Source organism: Pygocentrus nattereri, chromosome 10 (assembly GCF_015220715.1).
Source record: "Pygocentrus nattereri isolate fPygNat1 chromosome 10, fPygNat1.pri, whole genome shotgun sequence".
Classification (NCBI taxonomy): Eukaryota; Metazoa; Chordata; class Actinopteri; order Characiformes; family Serrasalmidae; genus Pygocentrus; species Pygocentrus nattereri.
In genome coordinates this window covers 5431042-5445458 of record NC_051220.1, presented here as the reverse complement: position 1 = coordinate 5445458, position 14417 = coordinate 5431042, and the positions used below count along the sequence as shown (strand labels likewise).

The window sequence follows — 14417 nt, the reverse complement described above, 5'->3', positions numbered from 1 at the left end:
TGAAGAAATGAGCAGCATTTTAATTTAAACACTTTCCTGTTATTAGGGTTGCTTTTATACTGATAAAGACTTGCTAGTCCACAGTCATGCAGGTATTTTCTGAATACAGCTTTTCTTTCTCTGCATTTTGGTCTTCCACCAACACAAGACCGTGTTTTAGGTCACTGCTGTCAAAGCTTTTGGAAAATGCTCTCCTAGGTGGGGTTTTCTATGGTTTCGTGTGGACAGATGTTTGACATCTGCACATGGTCTGGCATGCACATTTGAGTCTAGTTGTTAAAACCTCAAAAGTTCTTCTGTTTTGTTTTAATTTTTTCCCAAATATGATTTAGAGGACAGGGTAGGTGGCTTTACTGCTTAAAAGTAAGAAATGCACTTTTGCCTTTTCACGGAAACGATTAATCAAAGTCATAATGGACTGATTAACCCATTTACAGACCCAAGTTAGTTACTTGCAGCCCTAAATTCATTGTTATAATACAGTATCTCCCAATATATATATTACGGTATGAGGGTATCTGATATATAAGCAGGTATTAATAAAGTTTAAAAAATAATGCTTCCTAAATGCTGGTGTTCTCTTTTGAAAGAATGTGATTGTTCCGATTTCTTCTATTAAAATTACACTAATGGGAGCTTTACGCAGTATCATAAATGTTAACCAGACATTTTTGATATTTTTAACTGTTTTTTCTTCTTCTTCAAAACAATCAAAAGCTCCCGGCAATAAAACACACTTGCTGAGGTTTTTTTAATTGAGCAATTCGCCAGTTGATAAAACTAAATCATGTTACAAATGCCAGACAGACTGTGTATGCAAAAGACTGAACTCCCCCTGGTCCAACGACTTAACTGTATGAGCAATAAACGTAATGTAATGTTTCCCAGCAGAGCAGACATTTTAATGTCAAAGGTATTAGGCAGATATGTTAAGGACCAAAACATCTGTCTGACTCACTGGTTATACAAGCAAACTGATTTAGCATACGGTCCCTCTGAGCTGAATCTAAACATCTCATAATTAATATATTTAACCTGGACGCTGCTGAAGCAGAGAGCTGGAACAGGGTACTTAGTGAACGGCAAAGGAATATATTCAGTCCCATAGAAAGAAAAAGTAAAGAAGGAAAAGTGCCTGTTTTCTCGGAAAGAACACTTTGTGGATTTTGTGGTGACGAGGTGGGTGGTGGGGAACATGACAGTTAGAGACGGCGGAGCTTTGAGTCAAAGGCTGCCTTCATAACTCAGTACAAGGAAAAACATAAGAGTGGTTTACCTCATCGCTATCTCGCTTTACACCACACAAGCACATTCAGCTCAGACCTGAAAGCACCACTATGAATCCATATCCAACATAGACTTTCAAATAGGGAAAACGTCTGCACTGTAACGTGGGCCAGTTGCTACCTTCAGAGCTTTGGTTGCTACGGTGACAGCAGTCTGCATCATTCCATCAGCAAGGCCCAGTTGATCTGTGTTGCGCAGGAAGGGGGTTACCAAGGTAACGTACTTAGCACCACACCAGGGTTTGAGTAAGCTTAGGGCCCAATGTTCAGTCTCTCCACCAATATTATCCAGAATCACATCAAACCTGAGGGCAGAGGGAAGAGAAAAAAAAAATCAGAAAAGAGAAAAAAAAGCAAGAAAGGAAGCAAAGACAGGGAAAGAAACAGGAGAAACAGCGAGAAAGTGAGAGAGCGAGAAAGAAAAATAGAGAAAAAAGTAAGTCTGCAGGGCTTTAGTTACATATTTAGGGCATCATATGGCTTCAAAGGGAAGACTTTGGGGGGGGGGGGTTGTCTGTGAGAGCCAGAAATCTTGCTTGTTTGTGGGTGACCAAATAATTATTTTCCACCATAATTTACAAATAAATTCTTAAAAAATCCTACAATGTGATTTCTTGGATTTTTTTTCTCATTTTGGCGCTCATAGTTGAAGTGTCCCTATGATGAAAATTACAGACTAAACTTGACAGAAAAACGCCACATATAAATGCATTATCTGTAGATGTTTACTGTAGATGTAGAACTTTTACATATGACTGAAAACACAGGAAAAACTGAACATTTTCCCAAAAGTAATTTAATTTGTGCTCATCTCTTATGAAAGTAGTTATTGACTTGTGAAGTAACAGACTATCACTGTTTACTCGCTTTTATCCAATTTCTTATAGACAGAGAGGATCAACATCGGCCTTATTACCATTACTCATAAGAATACCTCATGTTTGGCCATTGTTTTAACATTTTGTTTAACAAAGCGATGAGAGGCCATGCGTTATAGTGGTTGTGTCATATGTAAGGGTGTTATAAGGCTCACTGCAAAGCGGATTACTGCTTACTGACTAAAGCTTACTGCTTCAGTCAATTTAGTCAAGGCAAACCAGGACAACAGATGTTTTTTACCTCACTATAAATAACACCGTTTATGCAGAGGTTCTTACAACAATAAAGATATTCTTGAGCATTATTATACGGACATACAACAAGTGATCCTAAATCAATACTGAAAATATTGAAATGAAAGCATTCCAATCCAGGCTATTCTGTACCAATCGGCCAGTCCATTTCCTCACATTACATTAGTGAACCATCTCTGGCAAAATAATCCAGCTTGATTCATCAAATCATAAGACATACCAGCACTCCTGCTCTGACTTGACTTCAGAAAACCAAACCCAGTGAAACGTAAAGCTCTGAGTCACATTTTGTGAGCTCAACATACTTTTCCAGAGTGTGTAGCTTCCTCTCCACAGGCCCTGCAGTGTAGTCCACAACATCATCAGCTCCAAGACCTCTTACAAGGTGTTCAGCATTCTGAGAGCATGTGACTGTTACATGTGCGCCCCATGACTTCAGCATCTGTAAAACGATATAGCAGAGTCTGACTTAAAACTGCAACATACTAGCAATTATTAAACGAGGCTGTATTATGTGGCATTCTCTCAATACTGGATGCTCAAATTTTAAGACTGTGACTTCATTATCCAGTCCTACTCTGAATGAGTTCTGTAACATTTTTGTTAAAGCAATGCAAAACAAAAAACCTGGAAGGGACAGCAAATCTTAGCTGACAGGAGACAAAACATTTGTCTGTTACCTGTATGGCAAAGGTTCCAACTCCTCCTGAACCTCCGAGGATGAGAACACTGCATTAGAAAAATGAGCAATAAAAACTCAGTTAAACAGCACACACACACAAACACATACACACACACACACACACACACACAAACACAAACACATACACACACACACACACATTTTTGCTTCTCCCTTCAGGCTTGCGGGGGGTGCTGGAGCCTATCCCAGGTGTCATCATGCGGAAGGCAGGATGCACCCTGGACAGGTCAGCAGTCCATTGCAAGGCAGTTAAACAGTAGAGTTTAATTTAATTTACGTACCATATGGACTGGTTACCCCAGAGCCCACACTTCAACATAATTGAATGTCTTTGGCATTGCTTGGATCGTAAGAAGAAGAAGAACAACTTCTAATACTGAACTTTACAGATCGAGCTCTCTCTCTCTCTATTTTATGTATATTTATCGTTGCTTTCGGAAGAAAACCTTGTATCTCCATTTTTGGCATTTTTCAGTTTTTGACATAATTTTACTCTTTACATCGTTTGTAAAGTATGTTTTCTCCTTCTCCTGTAAAGTTATATATATATATATATATATATGTGTGTGTGTATGCACACACACACGCACATTTAGATATTTATAAGTTTGACATAATTTGAAAATACTCAGTCTTATATGTTGTTTGTAAATTCAATACTGAATAGACCAAAAGAAACGACCTAACACTACCTAATACTCCATTGACTATTTGTTAGATATATATATATATATATATATATATATATATATATATATATATATATATATATTAAAGTACATCTTATGCTTAACTTTTAGAACTCTAGAGTTATTACTGTCACTATTACGCAATTATACCAATATATAATTATATTGTCAGATTAATTACACGAACATTGAATTTTATTCTGTATAAACAAGTGTGAGGCCAACTTTGATATCAAAAATTACAAGAAACAAAAAAAAACTGATCAAATTCATTTTACAATAAAATATTTTCTCTCCCACTAACAAACACAAAGTTAAGACTGAGTAATAACATGATGTTAGTTATTGCTGGCAAAAAACTGCTGTATCTACATGAATACTAAAGAACACTAATATTTTGAGCTTTCAGACAAAGAACTGTGGGAAACAATTAGATTTTTGTCTGATTATTCATTCCAGCACCAAACTGAATGACCCCTAACTAAAGCCCATCCTGACAGCGTCCCCTGAGCCAGAGCAGCACTAATTGTTTAGCTGGCTTGAGGAACACTGGGGGGGGAGAATGTTCCTGTGTTGGGTCCTCCTGTCTCTCAGGACACTTACATCAGGGAGTTGCTTGGCTCTCTGCCTTTCATTAGCTACGGCTCTTTTTGACATAATGAGGTGGAAGAAATCAAGCAAATCAAAGACAGGGCTGTGGTACCACGTAGGTGGGAGTGGGGGGAGCACATGGGCACAATAGAATAGCCCAGAGCTGCAGACAAAAACGTGTTTTGGTGTTTGGGTAGGTGAACTGAGGACATGTGGTGTATGTGTGTGGCCAAGAGACACAGACAATCAGGGAATAAGTAATGGAGTGAATGGCTAAACAAAAATGACAGTTAGGCAGGGAGAGTCTGGGCACTTGCCGCTTTTTGGCACTGTTGTCTTTGTTGAGGCCACCTGTGTTGACGAGAGCAGACCAGGCAGTGGCGGCTACGTATGGGAGAGACGCTGCATCCACATGACTCAGCGATTTGGGCTTGTGTGACACCTGAGCCAAACAAACACAGACAAATGCACACAAACATTCACATACAGCACATCAACAGTCATCTTTTATTAAAAAGGAGGACACAACAGCCAGTGACCCATTATAGTCTCTAAAGGAAAACAGCAACCCGGGACACTGTAGCCTTTGTTTGCATGCAGTAATTGGTTCTAAATTGGAACAGGATCACACGAAAGAGGAGATCATTATTAAGAAGACTGCAGGACAAAAGGCCATGGACTATGGTTTGTCTAAAAAAACTACAAAATAAGAAGTCCCCCACTCCCTGGAACTTAGTAGAAGAGGTGGAAAAACCACTATAAGGTGCACTCTCAACAAATAATTAAGAAACAGCTCCATCATTATTACAATAATTGCATTGATGCTGGCAACATAATCAAACACTATTGTAGGAACAGCTAATTTTTTAAAATAACTTGCATTAAAAAAAGAATTCAGTTGGTGTAATTACTGGGCAAAAGTAAGTGATCATTGATTTATTTAATCTCCAGATAAAATGGACATAAATTAAAAGTAATTAAAAGTAATTACATTTACATTTTATGGCATTTGGCAAACGCTCTTATCCACAGCGACTTACAATTTGATCATTTTACACAGGTAGACCCTGGTGGTGTTAGGAGTCTTGCCCAAGGACTCATTGGTATAGTGTAGGGTGCTTGCCCTGGTGGGGGACTGAACCACAATCTACACTGTAGAAGACAAAGGTGTTAACCACTACACTAACCAGGATGTCGCTGTTGTCGAGAGAAAACCTCATATTTCCAAAATGGTAACTTTACAGGAGAAGGAAAAAACCTGCTTTACTTTTAATGTAAGTCAATGGAACCAGAATTTTTTGTAAGTCATTTTGGGCCGTTTCTTTTGGTCGATTTTTCATTAAACCTACATAAAAAAGTAATAAACAACAGGTATTTTTAAAATTATGTCAAAAACAGAAAAACGACAAAACCGAAGATACGAGGTTTTCTTCCAACAGCAGCGATATATTTCTGAAGAGATAATACATAAACACAGAAACAGGAGTTTCCAAAACTCATTAAAACATACATATAAAATGGGACCACCTGCAAGTTCTGCCGCAGCTTCCATTTTTTAAGGAGAGACGAGAAAATTAAGCTTAAAACCTGAAAACAATCTACTGTTTTTCTGTCCATCCTTCCACTGTGAGAAGACAACAGAATGCTATGGGTCTGAAAGGATGTGCAACTGTTAAGAAGCCCTTAATGAGCAATGAAAATAGACTAAAACAAAGAAATCAAAAAAAGAAGCTGCTGATGTTCTCAGAACAATGTACTGACCACCCCAGGGTCCACACCTAAATATTACTATGTGTTTCAGATTACTTGGAAAAATATCCCTGCAGTTTTCTTTAAAAACTTTTGAAAAGAATAGAAGCAGCAATAAAAGGTAAGGACACAATAAATACTGACAAATTACACATATTTAGCCGTTGAGACTTTCATGTAATTTTCTGTTGAATGTATTCTGCTTATTCCCTGATGCTGAAATATAGATACCTTGTACTTAATGGCCATTTTGACTGGGAATTACATAAATGAAGGGCGGTTTCTGACTTTGGCACAGTGCTGTATGTGTAACAGTATTTATCAAGTGTGTCTCACTCTTAATATAGCTGATTCAATCTGCTTTAGAACTGGTACAATCCACTTTATAATATATAATACAATGAATGCATATGGACACGGTTGTGTCACTGACTCTGTACATATACTTCCTGGACACAGGCTATGTAAACAACCTAAGCATACACTTTTGTTGTTTTACTGGGTGTTACCTCATTAGCACTGAGCACCACAAACTCTGCCAGACTGCCCTGCTTCCAGGGAGGAATAGCAGCCCACACCTGGAAGACAAAACAAACAGAAACACGTTAGGACTCCATCAGCTCACATTTCATCTTGGAGGCAGCGCTGCATGGCCAGTGGAGTGTGCGGGACCCGCTATGAACTTGTTTCGTTAGTGTTTACACCCCTGAAACCACTGGGACCTCATCAAAAGACCACAACTTAATCCCAGAGACAACACCACACCACTGATCACATGGGACAAAAAGGAAATTCATATTGTATATTCACACCTTTTGTTACTGGGTTCATTGTAAGTCATAGTGTGATTGGATCTTCTTTCATTTCCGCTCTAGGCAATTTTTTGCTCAGTTTTTTGATAAAATGTTAACTTTATTGACACAACAGCTATACTTTTAAATACTGTCACCCCTTGTCCCTACCACTTAGCCCTCTGTTTTACACGTTCACATCCAGGGGGAGGGTGTCCCAATTTTAGTTGAGATAGAGGGGTAGGGTGAAGTGTTAGGGCTATATGGCCGTCCAAACTGAGGCTCACTAAAAACAGTGTAATGAGAAATAAAGAAAAACCAGCAAGACGGCTGCGCGAGTGACCAAAGTGGTTGGTTAGTGTAGTGGGTAACACCTCTGCCTTCTACACTGTAGATTGGGGTTCAATCCCCACCTGGGCAAACACCCTACACTATACCAATAAGAGTCCTTGGGCAAGACTCCTAACACGGCCTTGGCCTGCCTGTGTAAAATGATCAAATTGTAAGTCGATCTGGATAAGAGCGTCTGCCAAATGCCATAAATGTAAAATGTAAACCCACAAATATAAGAATTTTCTCTGTTACAAAAAATACAATAATCACTGTTTTATCTTAGTTGAAGTTTCAGAGTATTTTGGTTGTTTTCTTTATAACAAGCATAAAAATCGCTAATAACATACTTGGTAGCTAGCTAGCCAACTTTCCCGTTCCACCTTAAATAGCCCAGCAGTTCTGACGCTTGCAGCACCAGAACGTAACTGCTGCACCGTTTAAGGTGGAACAGGAAAATTCCAACAAGAATCTGGTGAATATCTGACTTCAGCTTCGTATCACCAAAGAATTAGGGGTGGGTGATGATAAATAACTGCCCCCCTCTTTGAAGGCGTATGATGCCCTAAACGTAACTGAAGCTCAGCAGTGAGGAGCTGAACTTTCCCCTCCTCTATTATCACTGAAGACGGCTGGGTTGCCTACAGAGCAGCGGTACTAGGATACTAACGTTTGCATGATACTGTATGATACGGAAAGAACAAGATCTAATAAAGCTGAAAATTCAGTTTTTTGTTTGTCATTAACTACCCTTCTGAGCAAGAAAACAGGAATATCATTTACACTTTAACAATATTTAATCATTACTCTGACATAACAAATCTATAATGTGCACTTACCAAGCTGCTTGAAAAACATCAAAGTGCGTCCAATGATAAAGGCAGCATTGTGCATCTTTTACATATTGACAAGAAACACAGCAGCACAGAAAGCTCTAATTCCACAGGCAGCCCCACACCCAGAGTCAGATCATTAGCTAATCAGCGATGCAATCAAATCGTGTGTGAGGGGAAAACTAAGCCTACTTCCTTTTCTTTTCAAAGCCTTTACTCAGAGAGTAACAACAGTGCCCAAAAACTAGTGCACTAATGTAAACTTCTCTGCATGCATTTGCGCTGGATATCCAGTCACACTAACTCCATTTAGTTCCACACACCCAGATACTGGACACCCAACACTACTGTGTGTGTGTGTCTGTGGTAAAGGATAGCTTTTGCCCTTTATTTCATCAGTTCCCATTCCTTTAAATCAGGTTACCCTCCACTGTGACACTAAGAGCGCACGCCCTGCCCAGCTGAGAGATGCCTGGAGACGCCTTAAAGAGATTTTGACCTGCTCTACATTCACCCGGCTCTAGGATTAGGAAAGCAAAGTGGACTAGAAAGAGGCGGTAGCACTTCACTAATACACCATCCTAACTCCAATACAATGCAATGGGTTATGGTGGAATTTTTAAGCGTAAACACAAACCATTTCTAATTCTTTGGAAGACTTTTTGGAATAGAGCTAAACTGTCGACTGTTTCTCTAATTGTTTAACATTCTGAATAGTGCACTGATTAGACATAACATTCTGACCACCTCCTCGTTTCTACACTCACTGTCCACTTTATCAGCTCCACTTACTGTATAGCTGCACTTTGTAGTTCTACAGTTACAGACTGTAGTCCATCTGTTTCTCTGATACTCTGTTACCCTGTTCTTCAGAGGTCAGGACCCCCATGGACCCTCACAGAGCAGGTACTGTTTGAGTGGTGGGTCATTCTCAGCACCGACATGGTGATGGTGCTGTGTTAGTGTGTGTTGTGCTGGTCTGAGTGGATCAGATACAGCAGTGCTGCTGGAGCTTTTAAACACCTCAGTGTCACTGCTGGACTGAGAATAGTCCACCAACCAAAAATATCCAGCCAGCAGCGTCCTGTGACCACTGATGAAGGACTAGAGGATGACCAACACAAACTGTGCAGCAGCAGATGAGCTGTCGTCTCTGACTTTACATCTACAAGGTGGACCAACAAGGTAGGAGTGTCTAAAAGAGTGGACAGTGAGTGGACACACTGTTTAAAAACTCCAGCAGCACTGCTGTGTCTGATCCACTCGTACCAGCACAAAACACACCACCGCCACCGTCAGTGTTTTAAAAAAACAATACAATTTCCCAGTTTCAACATTTGATATTTTGTCTTTGTAGTATTTTCCTTTAAAAATGTGGTTTAAATGATTTGCATATCATTGCATTCTATTTTAATTTACTTTCTCCACAGCGTCCTAATTTTTTTGAAAATGGGGTTGTTGTAAATGGTATTAGCCAATAATATCAGTTAATGGAACGATTAGGTCCTTAAACGAATGCTTACCCCAGCTACGAGGCTAATGTTGCTTCCAAATCTTAGAAGGCACCCAACTCTTTTCATACCAATACAAGCCAAAACGTCTCTCGTACTGCGTCAAGCTCTTCATTAAGATTGTGCAGACTTGTCGATATGGTCACTGTCCACCTGGTCACTGCAGGCAGGTATTGTGCTGAGTTCTAACTCCACTTGTGCCCTAAATCACATCGACAAGTCTAATAGAGAGCTGCATGTGGTTTGAGCAAGTTGAGAGACGTTTTGGGGATGTATTTACAGAAAGGATTTGGGTGCATTAGTTAACAATGTTAGCCTCATATCAACAGCACCCAACCAAAGGAAAATTTGGACACCAAACATATCTGAGCTGATGATCTACATTTGAATTTTCCCAGAATCATTCCTTTAAAATCAGCATCCGAATTGGTCCCAACTTCTTCATATTGGTCAGGCAGGGTATAGGGTCAACTGTGGAGGCCTTTGGAGTTATTCTTTCTTCATCCTATCCTAGTGCTGTGTCCGAAACTGTGTCCAGTTTACTCGCCCAGTATTTTGGGGTCCTATTCTGTAGTGCTGTCTAAAAACATCAAACATTCCACAAGGAGCAGTGCACACCCAGTGTACTCTAGTCTGTTTTTTTGGAACATTCAGTAAATTCTAGTCCAGCTGCACTGTTTATGTAATTAAATCTGAGGTCAGTGTCCGAAATAGTTTACTACCATGAAAAACTCTGTTCCCTGTAATCCCGTTCTATATAGTGGTCCAGATTTTCAAATGTAGGGTGCTGTGATTTGGTGGAGCATTTCGGACACAGCACAGCTCTCCCTAGTGCTTTACCTCATCTCCTGGCTTGAAGTAGGACACGTCCAGCCCACACTCCATAATCACCCCAGATACATCACGACCCAGGATCAGGGGAAACTCGCTGCCTGCTTTGTTGATGCTCAGAGGGTCACGCTTCATGGCCAGGGTTGCAGCCCCATAGCCACCTGTCAGAGGAGAGAAAAAGGAAACACTTGGTCAAGCAAAGAATCTGAACACAGGCCTAAGGAAATAAAACCCTCCATCCAGTCCGCAGACTCAGCACTTCCATATTCCGACTTTGTCCAGCACAAACAGGGTATCCCTACAGATGTGCATCATTGACTCACACTGAAAGTGAAGTGTTTTTTCCTTCTCCTGTAAAGTTACCATTTGGAGATGCAAGGTTTTCTTCCGACAGCAGCGACATGGACAAATGTATTGGGACACAAGTTGCAAAGTGGTAAAACTGAGAATGTAAATAAAAATAGGATGCAATGTTATACAAATCATGTAAACCTTGGTTTTAAGGAAAATACTACGGAGACAACATATTAAATGTTGAAAGTGAGAAATTTTATTGTTTTTTGAAAAATATGTCTCTATTTTGAATTTAACGCCAACAGCGTGCTCCAAAAAACTTGGGACAGGGTCAGGGTCATATTGGCCACTGTGTTTCATCACCTCTTCTTTTAACAACACTGAGGAGACACTGCTGTAGTTTTGAAATTTAAATGCTTTCTCGTTGCTGTTTGATGTCGGTTTTCAGCTGCTCATCAGTTTGGGGTCTCTTTTCTCATATTTTTCATTTCATAATGTGGCAAATGTTTTCAGTGGTGACAGGTCTGGACTGCAGGCAGGACAGCTCAGCACCCGGACTCTTTTAATACAGAGTAGTGCCGTTGTAATACATGCAGAATGTGGTTTGACATCGTTTTGCTGAAATAATGAAGGCCTTCCCTGAAAAAGACGTCGTCTGGATGGCAGCAGATGTTGCCAAAACATGTATATATCGTTCAACATTAATGTTGCCTTCACAGATGAGCACGTCACCCACGCCATCTGCACTAATGCCCCCCTAAACCATCATGAATACTGGCTTTTGAAATGTGCACTGATAACAAGCTGAGTGGTCTTTAGCCCGGAGGACACAGTGTCCATGATTTCCCCACAGAATTCAAATTCTAGTTTGTCGGACCACAGGACACTTTTCCACTTCGCCTCAGTCCATTTTAAATGGGATTAGGCCCAGAGAAGGCAGTAGTGCTTCTGGACCCTGTTTATGTAGTTTCTTCTTTGCATCTTACAGTCTTAACTTACATGTGTGGATGCAGCGTCTGAGAACTGAGCTCATGCGGCGACTTCCACTGCAGACTCATGTCTGTTTTTAATGCACTGCCACCTGAGGGCGCAAAATTCATGGCCAGTGTATACTGTTTTTTGGCCTTTTCCCTTACATACAGAGATTTCTCCAGATTATATTCATCTTTTAATGATATTAGGCACCATAGACGATGAAAAGCAAAAGTTCTTTGCTATTTTACGTTGAGAAATGTTAAATGTTAAACTGACTGGTGGCAGAGTTGGCATCCTATGACGGCACCATGCTTAAAGTGTTTGTCTATCAAGACTGCGAGCCTAATTTTATCCGCCTGTTAGCAGTGGGTGCTCAATAATTAGGAGGTATGCATCAAAACCATGCAATCCCTAAGCAGACCGTATATCCTCTGCACAGCCCAACACTATGGTAACACTAAAAATATAAATGAAGGGTCATTTTATCCTGAACAGGCATTTAACAAGTTATTCATTTTGTCATGTAGTATAATATAGAGCAGCACTGCCAACCCCAAACCCCCCACCCAGGTCAGGATTTCCTTTACTTTTGTTATTCCATCAGTGTTCTATCACTAAAATATCCAACATGCAAATATTCATACGCAAATACGTCACTGGGACCCCTCCCTAAGGCAATAAATAATGGCACCAATGTAAAAGCTAATGTGATTTTCAGCTTCCTAGCAGCAATGTCAGCCACCTGGCATACTTCTGCATAAGCCAGCTAGTAAAAAAAACATTTTCTAGTCTTTAAACTCTCATACAATTGTAGCACTATTATAGGATGCAAGTAGGCATCTTCACAACAGATGTAACAATGGTTAGTTCTTTTTATTTTGGCCAAAATACCCATTTAAAATGAGACACACAGTAAACAACTTGAACAATAAAGAGGTGGGCGATATGGCAAAATGTAATATCATAACACTTCAGGAATACACGCTGTGTCACAATATATATAAACATATACAAACATATGTACACTACTCACAAAAAATTAGGGATATTTGGCTTTCGGGTGAAATTTATGGAAAAAGTTCAAGCTGCACCGACATTATATCACGAAAGTGGGGATTTTAGTAGAAGCATGCAGTGGTGATTTCCTCATCTCAAACAATTTACTGAAACAAAAGCCAACAGCAGTACCCCAACAAAACATCTCAACGTCTCAATAACGTCCTTCATGTGCCCTTGAGCATCAATTACAGCTTGACAACGACATCTCCTGCTGCAAGTCGACTCGTTGTCTGCTGAGGCGCGGCGTCCCAGTCTTCTTGAAGAGCGGCCCTCAGGTCATTGAGATTCTGGGGTACGGAGTTACAAGCCTTTACACGGCGACTCAGCTGATCCCATAGTTTTTCTATGGGATTCATGTCTGGAGAAAGTGCAGGCCACTCCATTTGAGTTGCCCCAGTCTCCAGCAGCCGTTCCCTAATGATGCGACCTCGATGAGGTGGAGCGCTGTCGTCCATGAAGATGAAATTAGGCCTGTGTTGTTAATTCAGAGGCACAATGACTGGATTAATGATGTTTTTCAGTACTTTGGGCCACTGGGTCACTGTACTATTCACAAAGTGTAGGGCAGTTCTGTAGTGACTAGACACACCTGCTCACACCGTAACACCACCACCACCTCCACCTTGCTGTTAAGCTCCTTGTTAGAGAACAGCAAGTTGTGCACAAAGTACTGAAACATTGAACATCTGGACATGTGCATTCAAAAGTTTAGAGAAGGTCACATTAAGTTCACCTGCAAAGGTTAGAGAGCATTTTAGGTTCATCCTGAAATTTCACCCAAAAGCCAAATATCCCGAACTTTTTGTGAGTAGTGTGTGAGTGTGTGTGTGTGTGTGTATATATATATATATATATAAAATACACGATATGCTCAGAATGTCATAGTCATATAATTTATCACAATACCGATAAATATTGCCCATCTCTAGAACAAGAAACTCCCACTTACCCCTCATGTTTATGTCAAGGGGGTTGAGGCCAGCTGCATTGACTTTCACAATGACCTCGTTTGGGTAGTGAATAATTGGGAATGAGGCATTTTTGGTATATCTCAACACGCTGTTATTGCCATATTTATCTATGACCCAGGCTTGCATTACTGTGCTTCTTCTGGCTGAAGTGCTGAGTGTCCTGAGACTTCCATCCTTTACCAGGGCGGGCTTTAGAGAGCCGCCAGCCCAGGACAGCTTATGGAGGCTGAACCACCGGGCGCACACCACCTTTCTGAACATCACTGCTGCACTCAAACCTTCGCTAAGCTGCTCGACATTCGCGGAGAAACACGACCATCTCAGTGCCTCAGACCCCGCCGGCCAGGTGACGGGACATCCCGACCACAGCTCGCTTTCACTTTAGCTTAGCCGACTGAGCTAACGCTAACTCATTAGCCTCAGAGCTAAACGGTGACCGCTGGGGCGGATTCGTCCAGGAAGGTTCTGCGCTTTGGTGGTGTTTCGTTAGTTAACGTCACACTGTGTCGACCTTGAAACGTCAAAACGTGCGCACTTGTTGTTTTATCTCAAAATAAAGAGAGAAAACAGCAGCTAGCCTGCTTCGACTTTCCACACAGCGCAAAGTCAACTCGACTGACCCGCCAGCGTCACCGGCGACTCGGCCAATCAGAGAGCGGCTCCGTGCCTCA

General features: G+C 40.7%; 1 protein-coding gene across 2 annotated transcripts in view; it reads right to left on the bottom strand.

Moving 5' to 3' along the window:
* rtn4ip1 (reticulon 4 interacting protein 1) overlaps positions 1-14383 on the bottom strand; it is a 29731-nt gene extending 15348 nt beyond the window's left edge. For both annotated transcript variants that reach the window (XM_017707783.2, XM_017707782.2), the window contains exons 1-7: positions 13725-14383; positions 10457-10608; positions 6661-6729; positions 4720-4844; positions 3100-3148; positions 2725-2861; positions 1408-1591 (exon numbers count right to left, since the gene is read on the bottom strand). In XM_017707783.2, coding sequence (XP_017563272.1) covers positions 1408-1591; positions 2725-2861; positions 3100-3148; positions 4720-4844; positions 6661-6729; positions 10457-10608; positions 13725-14007 — 999 coding nt within the window. In that variant the 5' untranslated portion in view covers positions 14008-14383. The remainder of the gene's footprint in view (positions 1-1407; positions 1592-2724; positions 2862-3099; positions 3149-4719; positions 4845-6660; positions 6730-10456; positions 10609-13724) is intronic.
* Positions 14384-14417: the final 34 nt, after the last annotated feature.